The sequence below is a fragment of the Salvelinus fontinalis genome, unplaced genomic scaffold (assembly GCF_029448725.1).
Source record: "Salvelinus fontinalis isolate EN_2023a unplaced genomic scaffold, ASM2944872v1 scaffold_0475, whole genome shotgun sequence".
Lineage (NCBI taxonomy): Eukaryota > Metazoa > Chordata > Actinopteri > Salmoniformes > Salmonidae > Salvelinus > Salvelinus fontinalis.
In genome coordinates, this window is record NW_026600684.1 from 1 (window position 1) to 17,682 (window position 17,682).

A 17,682-nucleotide genomic window follows, 5' to 3' on the forward strand; every position below is an offset into this window, starting at 1 on the left:
TCACACATTCTAGTACCAATAACAGGGGAGGTTAGCATTCATTCACACATTCTAGTACCAATAACAGGGGAGGTTAGCATTCATTCACATATTCTAGTACCAATAACAGGGGAGGTTAGCATTCATTCACATATTCTAGTACCAATAACAGGGGAGGTTAGCATTCATTCACACATTCTAGTACCAATAACAGGGGAGGTTAGCATTCATTCACATATTCTAGTACCAATAACAGGGGAGGTTAGCATTAATTCATATATTCTAGTACCAATAACAGGGGAGGTTAGAATTAATTCACACATTCTAGTACCAATAACAGGGGAGGTTAGCATTCATTCACACATTCTAGTACCAATAACAGGGGAGGTTAGCATTCATTCACACATTCTAGTACCAATAACAGGGGAGGTTAGCATTCATTCACACATTCTAGTACCAATAACAGGGGAGGTTAGCATTCATTCACACATTCTAGTACCAATAACAGGGGAGGTTAGCATTCATTCACACATTCTAGTACCAATAACAGGGGAGGTTAGCATTCATTCACACATTCTAGTACCAATAACAGGGGAGGTTAGCATTCATTCACATATTCTAGTACCAATAACAGGGGAGGTTAGCATTCATTCACACATTCTAGTACCAATAACAGGGGAGGTTAGCATTCATTCACACATTCTAGTACCAATAACAGGGGAGGTTAGCATTCATTCACACATTCTAGTACCAATAACAGGGGAGGTTAGCATTCATTCACATATTCTAGTACCAATAACAGGGGAGGTTAGCATTAATTCATATATTCTAGTACCAATAACAGGGGAGGTTAGAATTAATTCACACATTCTAGTACCAATAACAGGGGAGGTTAGCATTCATTCACACATTCTAGTACCAATAACAGGGGAGGTTAGCATTCATTCACACATTCTAGTACCAATAACAGGGGAGGTTAGCATTCATTCACACATTCTAGTACCAATAACAGGGGAGGTTAGCATTCATTCACACATTCTAGTACCAATAACAGGGGAGGTTAGCATTCATTCACACATTCTAGTACCAATAACAGGGGAGGTTAGCATTCATTCACATATTCTAGTACCAATAACAGGGGAGGTTAGCATTAATTCACATATTCTAGTACCAATAATGCTACCGTGAATGCGGGATGCTGCCGTGAATGCGGGATGCTACCGTGAATGCGGTACGCTGCCGTGAATGCGGTACGCTGCCGTGAATGCGGTACGCTGCCGTGAATGCGGTACGCTGCCGTGAATGCGGGATGCTGCCGTGAATGCGGGATGCTGCCGTGAATTACATACTCTAGTACCAACAACAGGGGAGGTTAGCATTCATTCACACATTCTAGTACCAATAACAGGGGAGGTTAGCATTCATTCACATATTCTAGTACCAATAACAGGGGAGGTTAGCATTAATTCACATATTCTAGTACCAATAATGCTACCGTGAATGCGGGATGCTGCCGTGAATGCGGGATGCTACCGTGAATGCGGTACGCTGCCGTGAATGCGGGACGCTGCCGTGAATGCGGTACGCTGCCGTGAATGCGGGACGCTGCCGTGAATGCGGGACGCTGCCGTGAATGCGGGATGCTGCCGTGAATGCGGGACGCTGCCGTGAATGCGGGACGCTGCCGTGAATGCGGGACGCTGCCGTGAATGCGGGACGCTGCCGTGAATGCGGGACGCTGCCGTGAATGCGGGACGCTGCCGTGAATGCGGGACGCTGCCGTGAATGCGGGATGCTGCCGTGAATGCGGGATGCTGCCGTGAATCACACATTCTAGTACCAATAACAGGGGAGGTTAGCATTCATTCACACATTCTAGTACCAATAACAGGGGAGGTTAGCATTCATTCACATATTCTAGTACCAATAACAGGGGAGGTTAGCATTAATTCACATATTCTAGTACCAATAATGCTACCGTGAATGCGGGATGCTGCCGTGAATGCGGGATGCTACCGTGAATGCGGTACGCTGCCGTGAATGCGGGACGCTGCCGTGAATGCGGGACGCTGCCGTGAATGCGGGACGCTGCCGTGAATGCGGGACGCTGCCGTGAATGCGGGACGCTGCCGTGAATGCGGGACGCTGCCGTGAATGCGGGACGCTGCCGTGAATGCGGGACGCTGCCGTGAATGCGGGACGCTGCCGTGAATGCGGGATGCTGCCGTGAATGCGGGATGCTGCCGTGAATCACACATTCTAGTACCAATAACAGGGGAGGTTAGCATTCATTCACATATTCTAGCTACCAATAACAGCGGGAGGTTAGCATTAGTTCACATATTCTAGTACCAATAATGCTACCGTGAATGCGGGATGCTGCCGTGAATGCGGGATGCTACCGTGAATGCGGGACGCTACCGTGAATGCGGGATGCTGCCGTGAATGCGGGATGCTACCGTGAATGCGGGGCGCTGCCGTGAATGCGGTACGCTGCCGTGAATGCGGGATGCTGCCGTGAATGCGGGATGCTGCCGTGAATGCGGGATGCTACCGTGAATGCGGGATGCTACCGTGAATGCGGGATGCTACCGTGAATGCGGGATGCTGCCGTGAATGCGGGATGCTGCCGTGAATTACATACTCTAGTACCAACAACAGGGGAGGTTAGCATTAATTCACACATTCTAGTACCAATAACAGGGGAGGTTAGAATTAATTCACACATTCTAGTACCAATAACAGGGGAGGTTAGCATTCATTCACACATTCTAGTACCAATAACAGGGGAGGTTAGCATTCATTCACACATTCTAGTACCAATAACAGGTGAGGTTAGCATTCATTCACACATTCTAGTACCAATAACAGGGGAGGTTAGCATTAATTCACATATTCTAGTACCAATAACAGGGGAGGTTAGCATTAATTCACATATTCTAGTACCAATAACAGGGGAGGTTAGCATTAATTCACATATTCTAGTACCAATAACAGGGGAGGTTAGCATTCATTCACATATTCTAGTACCAATAACAGGGGAGGTTAGCATTCATTCACATATTCTAGTACCAATAACAGGGGAGGTTAGCATTAATTCACATATTCTAGTACCAATAACAGGGGAGGTTAGCATTCATTCACATATTCTAGTACCAATAACAGGGGAGGTTAGCATTCATTCACATATTCTAGTACCAATAACAGGGGAGGTTAGCATTAATTCACATATTCTCGTACCAATAACAGGGGAGGTTAGCATTCATTCACATTCTCGTACCAATAACAGGGGAGGTTAGCATTAATTCACATATTCTCGTACCAATAACAAGGGAGGTTAGCATTAATTCAAATATTTCTGTAATGTACCTTTCATGTCAGGGTCGTGTCCGACATCTGTCAGATTGATCCCCTCCTGCCCTTCCTCCGCCAACGATGACATCACTTCCGGGTCAGTGGGCAGGCCTGGCTGGCCCTCTGTGGAGGCGGGGTCACTTACTGCAGCGTTGTCAGTGGGTGGGTTCTGGGTGTCGGGGAGGTCCGAGTTCTGGGTGTCGGGGAGGTCCGAGTTCTGGGTGTCGGGGGAGTCTGTGTTTCGGGGGGTTGAGGTGGTGAGGTCTGTGTTTTCAGAGCTAGAAGGATGGGTGTCGTCAGGGTGTGTAGTTTGGGGTTGTGAGGGGTTACCGGGGGTGGTGGGGTAGGTCGTCTGGACACCAGGGTTATCAGTGGGGAGGACGATAGAGCTGGGGGTGTTGTGGAGGTCAGGGGGAGTGGCGGTAGAGGGGGTAGAGGGGTGTCTCAGGGGGTGTCCGTAGACCAGATACCTAGGAACACATTTCATCAATGATAAATATTGATATGGTTTTAACAAGTGTTTCTCTGGCTTCATTAATAATGAACCCCTTACGTTGCCCAGTGTACACTGTGTGGTATGAAATACTACTAACTGAACCTCCTTACGTTGCCCAGTGTACACTGGGTGGTATGAAATACTATTAACTGAACCCCTTACGTTGCCCAGTGTACACTGTGTGGTATGAAATACTATTAACTGAACCCCTTACGTTGCCCAGTGTACACTGGGTGGTATGAAATACTATTAACTGAACCCCTTACGTTACCCAGTGTACACTGTGTGGTATGAAATACTATTAACTAACCCCTTACGTTGCCCAGTGTACACTGTGTGGTATGAAATACTATTAACTGAACCCCTTACGTTGCCCAGTGTACACTGTGTGGTATGAAATACTATTAACTGAACCCCTTACGTTGCCCAGTGTACACTGTGTGGTATGAAATACCATTTTTCCTAGAACAATATATTTAATTTAATTCAAAATAGTTTATCCGACAAAGGGAAAAGTTGCTTGACTGTGGGACTAGTTAGTTTAAGGGTAATACTGGTAATACTGACTGTGGGACCCCTTACGTTGACCAGTGTTACACTGTGTGGACTACTGGTAATACTGACTGTGGGAACTGAACCGCCTTACGTTGCTAAGGGTAATACTGACTGTGGGACTAGTTCGTTTAAGGGTAATACTGACTGTGGGACTAGTTCGTTTAAGGGTAATACTGACTGTGGGACTAGTTCGTTTAAGGGAATAAGTTAGCTTGACTGTGGGACTAGTTCGTTTAAGGGTAATACTGACTGTGGGACTAGTTCGTTTAAGGGTAATACTGACTGTGGGACTAGTTCGTTTAAGGGTAATACTGACTGTGGGACTAGTTCGTTTAAGGGTAATACTGACTGTGGGACTAGTTCGTTTAAGGGTAATACTGACTGTGGGACTAGTTCGTTTAAGGGTAATACTGACTGTGGGACTAGTTCGTTTAAGGGTAATACTGACTGTGGGACTAGTTCGTTTAAGGGTAATACTGACTGTGGGACTAGTTAGTTTAAGGGTAATACTGACTGTGGGACTAGTTAGTTTAAGGGTAATACTGACTGTGGGACTAGTTAGTTTAAGGGTAATACTGACTGTGGGACTAGTTAGTTTAAGGGTAATACTGACTGTGGGACTAGTTAGTTTAAGGGTAATACTGACTGTGGGACTAGTTAGTTTAAGGGTAATACTGACTGTGGGACTAGTTAGTTTAAGGCTAATACTGGTGCGTACCACAAGAAGGTGTGTGTCAGTCTCAGACGTGGCATCTTAGGCTGGTACCCCAAAGACCTGCTGAGACCTGGGACTGGGGGCGGACAGAGAGAGACAGTCAGAGAGAGAGAGAGAGAGAGACAGAGAGAGACGGGGCGGACAGAGAGAGAGGCGGGGGCGGACAGAGAGAGAGGCGGGGGCGGACAGAGAGAGAGGCGGGGGCGGACAGAGAGAGAGGCGGGGGCGGACAGAGAGAGAGGCGGGGGCGGACAGAGAGAGAGGCGGGGGCGGACAGAGAGAGAGGCGGGGGCAGACAGAGAGAGAGGCGGGGGCGGACAGAGAGAGAGGCGGGGGCGGACAGAGAGAGAGGCGGGGGGACAGAGAGAGAGGGACAGAGAGAGACGGGGGGAGACAGACGGAGGGAGAGAGACGGGGGGAGACATAGACAGAGAGGGGCAGAGAGAGACGGGGGCAGACAGAGAGAGAGAGAGAGAGACAGGGGAAGAGACAGGGGCAGACAGAGAGGGACAGAGAGAGACGGGGGGAGACGGGGGCAGACAGAGAAGGACAGAGGAGAGAGACAGAGGAAGAGACGGGGGCAGACAGAGAGGACAGAGAGAGACGGGGGCAGACAGAGAGGGACAGAGACAGAGACGGGGGGAGAGAGAGAGACAGAGAGGGACAGAGAGGGACAGAGACAGAGACGGGGGGGAGAGAGAGACAGAGAGGGACAGAGAGGGACAGAGACAGAGACGGGGGGAGACAGAGAGAGAGAGACGGGGGAGACAGAGAGAGAGACAGAGTGAGAGACGGGGGAGACAGAGAGAGAGACAGAGTGAGAGACGGGGGCAGACAGAGAGGGACAGAGAGGGACAGAGACAGAGACGGGGGGAGACAGAGAGAGACGGGGGAGACAGAGGGGGACAGAGAGGGACAGAGACAGAGACGGGGGGAGACAGAGGGACAGAGAGAGACGGGGGAGACAGAGGGACAGAGAGAGACAGAGACAGAGAGAGAGAGAGAGAGTGAGACAGAGAGGGACAGAGAGAGAGAGAGAGAGTGAGACAGAGAGAGACAGAGAGAGGGACAGAGACAGAGAGAGAGAGAGAGAGTGAGACAGAGAGGGACAGAGAGAGACAGAGAGGCTTGTCAGCTACTGAACAGTCATATTCCAGGTAGCAGGGTTACCACCATCTCACACCACACAGAAGTTCACCTATAGAAGGTTTGAAGGTCTTCAGTTGTTTGTCTTTGTCCTCTGTTGTCATATTCTGGGGTTCAGCAGGGACCTCATTTCCCACACTGCTCCTCTCTCTCTCCTTAGCCTTCTCCTCCTCCTGCATTTCATTACTACAGAGAGAGAGAAGGATAGAGAGAAATGAAAGAGAGAGCAGTTATAGAGGAGTCTTTACTCTTAAATCTGTCTGTCAGTGAATCTGTCTGTCAGTGAATCTGTCTGTCAGTGAATCTGTCTGTCAGTGAATCTGTCTGTCAGTGAATCTGTCTGTCAGTGAGTCTGTCTGTCAGTGAGTCTGTCTGTCAGTGAGTCTGTCTGTCAGTGAGTCTGTCTGTCAGTGAGTCTGTCTGTCAGTGAGTCTGTCTGTCAGTGAGTCTGTCTGTCAGTGAGTCTGTCTGTCAGTGTGTCTGTCTGTCAGTGTGTCTGTGCGTCCGTCCGTCCGTCCGTCCATCCATCCGTCCGTCCATCCGTCCGTCTGTCAGTGCGTCCACCCGTCCGTCTGTCAGTGTGTCCGTCTGTCCGTCTGTCAGTGCGTCCGTCTGTTCGTCCGTCCGTCTCACCGTGCAGCAGGGTAGGAGCTGGAGATGCGGAAGCGGACCTGTTCTATAGCCGACTTCACTACAGCATCACTAGGAGAGACAGAGGGGTGGACTATAAACTCCACCTGGAGGAGAGGAGGAGGAGAGGAGGAGGAGGAGGAGACAGGAGGGGAGAGGAGGGGAGAGGAGGGGAGAGGAGAGGAGAGGAGGGGAGAGGAGGGGAGAAGAGAGGAGAGGAGGGGAGAGGAGGGGAGAGGAGAGGAGTGGGGGAGAAGAGGAGAGGAGAGGAGGAGGAGAGGAGAGGAGGAGGAGAGGAGGAGGAGAGGAGGAGGAGAGGAGGAGGAGAGGAGGAGGAGAGGAGAGGAGGAGGAGAGGAGGAGGAGAGGAGAGGAGAGGAGAGGAGAGGAGAGGAGAGGAGGAGGAGAGGAGGAGGAGACAGGAGGGGAGAAGAAGAGAGGAGGAAGAGAGGAAGAGAGAAGAGAGGGGGTGAAGAGGAGGGGAGAGGAGAGGAGAGGAGAGGAGGGGAGAGGAGAGGAGAGGAGAGGAGAGGAGAGGAGAGGAGCAGGAGGAGAGGAGGAGAGGAGCAGGAGGAGAGGAGGAGAGGAGCAGGAGGAGAGGAGGAGAGGAGCAGGAGGAGAGGAGGAGAGGAGCAGGAGGAGAGGAGGAGAGGAAGAGAGGAGGAGAGGAAGAAAGGAAGAGAGGAGGAGAGAGGGAGACAAAATACACAGTTAGAGAAACTAGTTACAAGCTGTAAATGCACGGGTGAATGTCTGTCTGTTTATGTGGGTCCAGTGTGTACATCCAGTGTGTGTCCAGTGTGTCCGTGTCCAGTGTGCAGTGTGTGTGTGTGTGTCCAGTGTGTGTGTGTGTGTGTGTGTGTCCGTGTGTCCAGTGTGTGTGTGCAGTGTGTCCAGTGTGTGTGTGTCCAGTGTGCGTGCAGTGTGTGTGTCCAGTGTGTGTCCAGTGTGTGTGTGTGTGTGTGTGTGTGTGTGTGTCCAGTGTGTGTGTGTGTGTGTGTCCAGTGTGTGTGTGTGCGCAGTGTGTGTACCTTCTTGCTGACTCCGTCCTGTATAACAGTGGTTCTGAACAGTTTGAGCATTCCCTCTTTAGACAGAGATCTGATGAGACGCAGGATAGACTTCTTACAACACTTGGTGATCACACCCTCTAGCTTCTCCTCATCCTGAACCAACCTCTGGATTCTGGAGGGAGACACAGAGGGGGGAGAGAGAGAGGGACAGAGAGAGAGAGAGAGAGAGAGAGAGAGAGACAGAGAGAGAGAGAGACAGAGAGAGAGACAGAGACAGAGAGAGAGACAGAGAGACAGAGAGACAGAGAGAGAGAGAGACAGAGAGAGAGAGAGACAGAGAGAGAGAGGAGGGGGGGATGAGAAGAGCAATATAATCAGATTCAGGATTATTTATATATTGTTTTAAACTACAAATCCCAGTGAGACAGGAAGTGGTGTGACTGACGTGAAGAGGCCCTCTATGATCTTGAGGCTCTGGACAGCTTCCACAATCACGTTCTTCCTCTTCAGCAGGCGGTACGTCTGGCGTTGGTGCTCCTGACCAAACAGAGACGGAGGGAGGAAGAGGAGAGGGATTCAGACAGGGAATTCGTGCACTAGATTTAAAGACATCTTACACCATAATGTTAGAGACACACAGCCTCACCTTCTGACTGGGGATCTCCTCGACGACCGTGACGCTGTTCTCTGCTTGGCTGTTGCCTTCGAACATACTCCCCGTCTGGTCCAATGAAACGTCAGGACAGAATTTTGACTCCTCCTCTGGGCTGAGCGTAGACTCCAGCTCTGGCTCCTGATTGGCTCCACCTTTGGTAGGGGGTGTGGTCTTACCTGAGAGGCAAGTGAACCAAGGTAAAGCAGGGGAATATTCAGGGGCGTGAAACATCACAGATAGAAATAGATCTGATACAATTCCTCAACCTGACAGCCAGACGTCTTCACTTTTTCCACATTATGTTACATCCTTATTGTAAAAATATATTTTTAAAATTCAATCTACCCACAATACCCCATAATGACATCACAATACCCCATAATGACATCACAATACCCCATAATGACATCACAATACCCCATAATGACAAAGCGAAATCCAGTTTTTAGAAATGTAAAAACAGAAATACCGTATTTACATAAGTATTCAGACCCTTTGCTATGACAGTTGAAATTGAGCTCAGGTGCATCCTGTTTCCATTGATCATCCTTGAGATGTTTCTACAACTCGATTGGAGTCCACCTGTGGTAAATTCAATTGATTGGACATTATTTGGAAAGGCACACACCTGTCTATATAAGGTCCCACAGTTGACAGTGAATGTCAGAGCAAAAACCAAGCCATGAGGTCGAAGGAATTGTCCATTGAGCTCCGAGACACGATTGTGTCGAGGCAGAGATCTGGGGAAGGGTACCAAACAATGTCTGCAGCTTTGAAGGTCCCCAACAACACAGTGGCCTCCATCATTCTTAAATGGAAGACGTTTGGAGCCACCAAGACTCTTCCTAGAGCTGGCCGCCCGGCCAAACTGAGCAATCGGGGAGAAGGGCCTTGGTCAGGGAGGTGACCAAGAACCCGACGGTCTCTGACAGAGCTCTATAGTTCCTCTGTGGAGATGGGAGAACCTTCCAGAAGGACAACCATCTCTGCAGCACTCCACCATTCAGGCCTTTATGGTAGAGTGGCCAGACGGAAGCCACTCCTCAGTAAAAGGCTCACAACAGCACGCTTGGAGTTTGCCAAAAGGCACCTAAAGACTCTCAGACCATGAAAAACAAGATTCTCTGGGCTGATGAAACCAAGATTGAACTCTTTGGCCTGAATGCCAAGTGTCACATCTGAAGGAAACCTGGCACCATCCCTACGGTGAAGCATGGTGGTGGCAGCATCATGTTGTGGGGGTGTTTTCCAGCGTCAGGGAGACTAGTCAGGATCAAAGCAAAGATGAGCGGAGCTGTGGGGATGCTGTGAGGGTGTTTTCCAGCGTCAGGGAGACTAGTCAGGATCAAAGCAAAGATGAGCGGAGCTGTGGGGATGCTGTGGGGGTGTTTTTCAGCGTCAGGGAGACTAGTCAGGATCAAAGCAAAGATGAGCGGAGCTGTGGGGATGTTTTTCAGCGTCAGGGAGACTAGTCAGGATCAAAGCAAAGATGAGCGGAGCTGTGGGGATGTTTTTCAGCGTCAGGGAGACTAGTCAGGATCAAAGCAAAGATGAGCGGAGCTGTGGGGATGCTGTGGGGGTGTTTTCCAGCGTCAGGGAGACTAGTCAGGATCAAAGCAAAGATGAGCGGAGCTGTGGGGATGCTGTGGGGGTGTTTTCCAGCGTCAGGGAGACTAGTCAGGATCGAGGGAAAGATGAACAGAACAAGGAACCCAGAGATCCTTGATGAAAACCTGCTCCAGAGCCTCAGACTGGGACGAAGGTTCACCTTCTAACAGGACAACGCAGGAGTAGGTTCAGGACAAGTCTCTGAATGTCCTTGAGTGGCCCAGCTATAGCCCGGACTTGAACCCGATCGAACATCTCTGGAGAGACCTGAAAATATCTGTGTAGCGACGCTCCCCATCCAACCTGACAGAGATTGAGAGGATCTGCAGAGAAGAATGGGAGAAACACCCCAAATACAGGTGTGCCAAACTTATAGCATCCTACCCAGGAAGACTTGAGGCTGTAATCGCTACCAAAGTACTGAGTAAAGGGTCTGAATTCTTATGTAAATGTGAGATTTTTTTAATTTTTTAATTTTTATACTTTTGCAGAAATGTCTAAATACCTGTTTTTGCTTTGTCATTATGGAGTGTTGCGTGTAGACTGATGAGGGATTTTTTATTTATTTTTTATTATTTTAGAATAAGGCTGTAAAATGCAGGAAAAGTGAAGGGGTCTGAATACTTTCCAAATGCAGTGTAAATGGAGATGAAATCTTAAGTGAGCATTGGTTAGATTGAACCCCTACAGGATGCTAAGGTGTAGGGAAATGGGTGTTAGGGTGATGAGGTACCAGGAAGTAGAGTTAGGTCAGTATTTAAGGTGTTGGGTACTTACTCGTGATGGGTGCAGAGTGATGAGGTACCAGGAAGTAGATTTAGGTCAGTATTTAAGGTGTTGGGTACTTACTCGTGATGGGTGTAGAGTGATGAGGTACCAGGAAGTAGATTTAGGTCAGTATTTAAGGTGTTGGGTACTTACTCGTGATGGGTGTAGAGTGATGAGGTACCAGGAAGTAGATTTAGGTCAGTATTTAAGGTGTTGGGTACTTACTCGTGATGGGTGTAGAGTGATGAGGTACCAGGAAGTAGAGTTAGGTCAGTATTTAAGGTGTTGGGTACTTACTCGTGATGGGTGTAGAGTGATGAGGTACCAGGAAGTAGAGTTAGGTCAGTATTTAAGGTGTTGGGTACTTACTCGTGATGGGTGCAGAGTGATGAGGTACCAGGAAGTAGATTTAGGTCAGTATTTAAGGTGTTGGGTACTTACTCGTGATGGGTGTAGAGTGATGAGGTACCAGGAAGTAGATTTAGGTCAGTATTTAAGGTGTTGGGTACTTACTCGTGATGGGTGTAGAGTGATGAGGTACCAGGAAGTAGATTTAGGTCAGTATTTAAGGTGTTGGGTACTTACTCGTGATGGGTGTAGAGTGATGAGGTACCAGGAAGTAGAGTTAGGTCAGTATTTAAGGTGTTGGGTACTTACTCGTGATGGGTGTAGAGTGATGAGGTACCAGGAAGTTGACTTTGGACTGCTTCAGGAGAGACATCTTGCCCACTTTCTTTTCTTTTGCATTTTTCTTCTTCGCTCCCTTCTTCCCTTTCTTCTTGACTTCCCAGTCTTTGTCTTCCTCATCCCTCTCTCTCTCCTCCTCCTCCTCTCCCTCAGTGTCTCCCAGAGGTTCCAGAAGCAATGGGGTTTTTGGGGTAGGCCGAGTCTTTGGGGTAGCTGGTGTTTTTGGGGTAGGCCGAGTCTTTGGGGTAGCTGGTGTTTTTGGGGTAGGCCGAGTCTTTGGGGTAGCTGGTGTTTTTGGGGTAGCCTGTGCTGGGGTTTTGGGGACCCCCTCTCCTTCCCCTCCTCCCCCTCCAGCGCGAAGCCTGTCTGATCGCTCCTGCTCTTTAACTAGATGTTGAAGCAGATCGGACTCATCTACATGCATATGGCCGAGGTACTTAGTGGTCCTCTGACGACCCTCGTCTTCCATGAAACCCTGAGGGACGGACGGACACACGGGAACACACGCACAATTGTCCATTTCATATTTATTTATTTTTTAAACATGGGAAAACTTACATATACACGGCAAACAGACACAGCGCAATAAGCGTTGACATGACGACAGAAAAATGACATATCAATGATGATCTATGACAAAACAATGGTGACATCACAGTAGATGACATATCTGTGAATATATTTATTGAATGTGTATACACAGACTTTTACCTTGATCATGTCTGTCCTCTCCAGCAGTCGGCAGATCATACGAGACTCCAGATTGCCGATGCACATCCTCGCACGCAGTGCACTCTGAGAGATGCCCTTGGTCCCGCAGGACACGACTAGATCAGCCAATCACAAAGCAGAGAGTAAGACATTCAACCAATCACAAATGGAAATGTTTCCTTGCCTTAAAAAAAAGGAAAATACCTATTTCTACACCAATATTTTGGCCAATAAGAAAAGAGCAAACCAGAACGTACTGATCCCATAGGCCTGTGAGAGCAAGTCTCTCTCCATGATCCGCCCCTCTGTGGGGACGGTCTTCCTATTTGCTCCTCCCCCATCATCGTCGTCGTTATCATCGTCATCCTCGACCACCTCCTTCCTCACGTAGGGTTTGATTAGCTTCAGACAGCGAGCCACTACCTTGGTGCCTAGAGGAGAGGAGACGAGGGGTTAGGGAACAAGGCGGCCTCAGTGAGGACAAGGAGAGTAAGGAAGGGGGAGTTAGTGAGGAAGGGAACAGGGTGTCAGACAGAACAAAGGGCGTAGTGTATAGGGCATAGTGTATAGGGCATAGTGTCTAGGAGAACCAGCCATCAGACTGGGTGATTATATCTGAGTTAGTGTCTAGGAGAACCAGCCATCACACTGGGTGATTATATCTGAGTTAGTGTCTAGGAGAACCAGCCATCACACTGGGTGATTATATCTGAGTTAGTGTCTAGGAGAACCAGCCACCAGACTGGGTGATTATATCTGAGTTAGTGTCTAGGAGAACCAGCCATCAGACTGGGTGATTATATCTGAGTTAGTGTCTAGGAGAACCAGCCATCAGACTGGGTGATTATATCTGAGTTAGTGTCTAGGAGAACCAGCCGTCAGACTGGGTGATTATATCGGTCCTGTTTCACATGTACAAGTTAGTATTAATATACATGTGGTAATTGAATTATCATATCCCAACTCCCCAAAACACCCTAATAGGGTCTCGGCCAGGGTCACAGGGGCCTCCTGTAGGGTTGAGGTAGTGAGGTAGTGTGTAGGGTACATACCTCTCCTGGTGTCACAGGGTCCTAATGTAGGGTTGAGGTAGTGAGGTAGTGAGGTAGTGTGTAGGGTACATACCTCTCCTGGTATCACAGGGTCCTACTGTAGGGTTGAGGTAGTGAGGTAGTGAGGTAGTGTGTAGGGTACATACCTCTCCTGGTGTCACAGGGTCCTACTGTGGGGTTGAGGTAGTGAGGTAGTGTGTAGGGTACATACCTCTCCTGGTGTCACAGGGCCCTACTGTAGGGTTGAGGTAGTGAGGTAGTGTGTAGGGTACATACCTCTCCTGGTGTCACAGGGTCCTACTGTAGGGTTGAGGTAGTGAGGTAGTGTGTAGGGTACATACCTCTCCTGGTATCACAGGGTCCTACTGTAGGGTTGAGGTAGTGAGGTAGTGAGGTAGTGTGTAGGGTACATACCTCTCCTGGTATCACAGGGCCCTACTGTAGGGTTGAGGTAGTGAGGTAGTGTGTAGGGTACATACCTCTCCTGGTGTCACAGGGTCCTACTGTAGGGTTGAGGTAGTGAGGTAGTGAGGTAGTGTGTAGGGTACATACCTCTCCTGGTGTCACAAGGTCCTACTGTAGGGTTGAGGTAGTGAGGTAGTGAGTAGGGTACATACCTCTCCTGGTATCACAGGGTCCTACTGTAGGGTTGAGGTAGTGAGGTAGTGTGTAGGGTACATACCTCTCCTGGTGTCACAGGGCCCTACTGTAGGGTTGAGGTAGTAAGGTAGTGTGTAGGGTACATACCTCTCCTGGTGTCACAGGGTCCTACTGTAGGGTTGAGGGAGTGAGGTAGTGAGGTAGTGTGTAGGGTACATACCTCTCCTGGTGTCACAGGGTCCTACTGTAGGGTTGATGTAGTGAGGTAGTGAGGTAGTGTGTAGGGTACATACCTCTCCTGGTGTCACAGGGTCCTACTGTAGGGTTGAGGTAGTGAGGTAGTGAGGTAGTGTGTAGGGTACATACCTCTCCTGGTGTCACAGGGTGTCCTACTGTAGGGTTGAGGTAGTGAGGTAGTGTGTAGGGTACATACCTCTCCTGGTGTCACAGGGCCCTACTGTAGGGTTGAGGTAGTGAGGTAGTGAGGTAGTGTGTAGGGTACATACCTCTCCTGGTGTCAAAAGGGCCTACTGTAGGGTTGAGGTAGTGAGGTAGTGAGGTAGTGTGTAGGGTACATACCTCTCCTGGTATCACAGGGCCCTACTGTAGGGTTGAGGTAGTGAGGTAGTGTGTAGGGTACATACCTCTCCTGGTGTCACAGGGTCCTACTGTAGGGTTGAGGTAGTGAGGTAGTGTGTAGGGTACATACCTCTCCTGGTATCACAGGGTCCTACTGTAGGGTTGAGGTAGTGAGGTAGTGTGTAGGGTACATACCTCTCCTGGTGTCACAGGGCCCTACTGTAGGGTTGAGGTAGTGAGGTAGTGTGTAGGGTACATACCTCTGCTGGTGTCACAGGGCCCTACTGTAGGGTTGAGGTAGTGAGGTAGCGAGGTAGCGTGTAGGGTACATACCTCTCCTGGTGTCACAGGGTCCTACTGTAGGGTTGAGGTAGTGAGGTAGTGTGTAGGGTACATACCTCTCCTGGTATCACAGGGGCCTACTGTAGGGTTGAGGTAGTGAGGTAGTGTGTAGGGTACATACCTCTCCTGGTATCACAGGGCCCTAATGTAGGGTTGATGTAGTGAGGTAGTGAGGTAGTGTGTAGGGTACATACCTCTCCTGGTATCACAGGGTCCTACTGTAGGGTTGAGGTAGTGAGGTAGTGTGTAGGGTACATACCTCTCCTGGTATCACAGGGCCCTACTGTAGGGTTGAGGTAGTGAGGTAGTGAGGTAGTGTGTAGGGTACATACCTCTCCTGGTATCACAGGGTCCTACTGTAGGGTTGAGGTAGTGAGGTAGTGTGTAGGGTGCATACCTCTCCTGGTATCACAGGGGCCTACTGTAGGGTTGAGGTAGTGAGGTAGTGTGTAGGGGACATACCTCTCCTGGTGTCACAGGGTCCTACTGTAGGGTTGAGGGAGTGAGGTAGTGAGGTAGTGTGCAGGGTACATACCTCTCCTGGTATCACAGGGTCCTACTGTAGGGTTGAGGTAGTGAGGTAGTGTGTAGGGTACATACCTCTCCTGGTATCACAGGGCCCTACTGTAGGGTTGATGTAGTGAGGTAGTGTGTAGGGTACATACCTCTCCTGGTGTCACAGGGTCCTATTGTAGGGTTGAGGGAGTGAGGTAGTGAGGTAGTGTGTAGGGTACATACCTCTCCTGGTGTCACAGGGGCCTACTGTAGGGTTGAGGTAGTGAGGTAGTGTGTAGGGTACATACCTCTCCTGGTGTCACAGGGTCCTACTGTAGGGTTGAGGTAGTGAGGTAGTGAGGTAGTGTGTAGGGTACATACCTCTCCTGGTGTCACAGGGGCCTACTGTAGGGTTGAGATAGTGAGGTAGTGAGGTAGTGTGTAGGGTACATACCTCTCCTGGTGTCACAGGGCCCTACTGTAGGGTTGAGGTAGTGTGTAGGGTACATACCTCTCCTGGTATCACAGGGTCCTACTGTAGGTTTGAGGTAGTGAGGTAGTGTGTAGGGTACATACCTCTCCTGGTATCACAGGGTCCTACTGTAGGGTTGAGGCAGTGAGGTAGTGAGGTAGTGTGTAGGGTACATACCTCTCCTGGTGTCACAGGGCCCTACTGTAGGGTTGAGGTAGTGAGGCAGTGTGTAGGGTACATACCTCTCCTGGTGTCACAGGGCCCTACTGTAGGGTTGAGGTAGTGAGGTAGTGTGTAGGGTACATACCTCTCCTGGTATCACAGGGGTCGACTGTAGGGTTGAGGTAGTGCGGTAGTGTGTAGGGTACATACCTCTCCTGGTGTCACAGGGCCCTACTGTAGGGTTGAGGTAGTGAGGTAGTGAGGTAGTGTGTAGGGTACATACCTCTCCTGGTATCACAGGGTCCTACTGTAGGGTTGAGGCAGTGAGGTAGTGAGGTAGTGTGTAGGGTACATACCTCTCCTGGTGTCACAGGGCCCTACTGTAGGGTTGAGGTAGTGAGGTAGTGTGTAGGGTACATACCTCTCCTGGTGTCACAGGATCCTACTGTAGGGTTGAGGCAGTGAGGTAGTGAGGTAGTGTGTAGGGTACATACCTCTCCTGGTGTCACAGGGCCCTACTGTAGGGTTGAGGTAGTGAGTTAGTGTGTAGGGTACATACCTCTCCTGGTGTCACAGGGCCCTACTGTAGGGTTGAGGTAGTGAGGTAGTGTGTAGGGTACATACCTCTCCTGGTGTCACAGGGCCCTACTGTAGGGTTGAGGTAGTGAGATAGTGTGTAGGGTACATACCTCTCCTGGTGTCACAGGGTCCTACTGTAGGGTTGAGGTAGTGAGGTAGTGTGTAGGGTACATACCTCTCCTGGTGTCACAGGGTCCTACTGTAGGGTTGAGGTAGTGAGGTAGTGAGGTAGTGTGTAGGGTACATACCTCTCCTGGTGTCACAGGGTCCTACTGTAGGGTTGAGGTGGTGAGGTAGTGTGTAGGGTACATACCTCTCCTGGTGTCACAGGGCCCTACTGTAGGGTTGAGGTAGTGAGGTAGTGTGTAGGGTACATACCTCTCCTGGTATCACAGGGGCCTACTGTAGGGTTGAGGTAGTGAGGTAGTGAGGTAGTGTGTAGGGTACATACCTCTCCTGGTGTCACAAGGTCCTACTGTAGGGTAGAGGTAGTGAGGTAGTGAGGTAGTGTACATACCTCTCCTGGTGTCACAAGGTCCTACTGTAGGGTTGAGGTGTTCAACTGGTTTAATGACAACTTGGACCAGTTTGGCGGCTTGCATGTACTGATACATACGCTTGAAGGTCTTCTCACTGATACTCTGCAGAGAGAAAACACACTGTCCTGATACACACTCTCTAACCTCACACTGTCCTGATACACACTCTAACCTCACACTGTCCTGATACACACTCTAACCTCACACTGTCCTGATACACACTCTCTAACCACACACTGTCCTGATACACACTCTCTAACCACACACTGTCCTGATACACACTCTCTAACCTCACACTGTCCTGATACACACTCTCTAACCACACACTGCCTGTCCTGATACACACTCTCTAACCTCACACTGCCTGTCCTGATACACACTCTCTAACCACACTGTCCTGATACACACTCTCTAACCACACACTGTCCTGATACACACTCTCTAACCACACACTCTCTAACCCCACACTGTCCTGATACACACTCTCTAACCACACACTGTCCTGATACACACTCTCTAACCTCACACTGTCCTGATACACACTGT

At 49.5% G+C, this 17,682-nt stretch overlaps 1 protein-coding gene across 2 annotated transcripts in view; it reads right to left on the reverse strand.

Annotated features, from left to right (window-relative positions):
- Positions 1 to 3,119: 3,119 nt before the first annotated feature.
- Positions 3,120 to 17,682, reverse strand: part of LOC129846194 (general transcription factor 3C polypeptide 1-like) — a 40,840-nt gene continuing 26,277 nt past the window's right edge. The window contains exons 5-15 of one of the 2 annotated variants that reach the window (XM_055914174.1): positions 17,115 to 17,238; positions 12,574 to 12,747; positions 12,317 to 12,432; positions 11,576 to 12,080; positions 8,534 to 8,718; positions 8,333 to 8,424; positions 7,906 to 8,059; positions 6,879 to 6,982; positions 6,298 to 6,431; positions 5,103 to 5,175; positions 3,120 to 3,803 (exon numbers count right to left, since the gene is read on the reverse strand). In XM_055914174.1, the coding sequence (XP_055770149.1) occupies positions 3,323 to 3,803; positions 5,103 to 5,175; positions 6,298 to 6,431; positions 6,879 to 6,982; positions 7,906 to 8,059; positions 8,333 to 8,424; positions 8,534 to 8,718; positions 11,576 to 12,080; positions 12,317 to 12,432; positions 12,574 to 12,747; positions 17,115 to 17,238 (2,142 nt within the window). In that variant the 3' untranslated portion in view covers positions 3,120 to 3,322. The remainder of the gene's footprint in view (positions 3,804 to 5,102; positions 5,176 to 6,297; positions 6,432 to 6,878; positions 6,983 to 7,905; positions 8,060 to 8,332; positions 8,425 to 8,533; positions 8,719 to 11,575; positions 12,081 to 12,316; positions 12,433 to 12,573; positions 12,748 to 17,114; positions 17,239 to 17,682) is intronic. The other variant, XM_055914173.1, reaches the window with a different exon arrangement.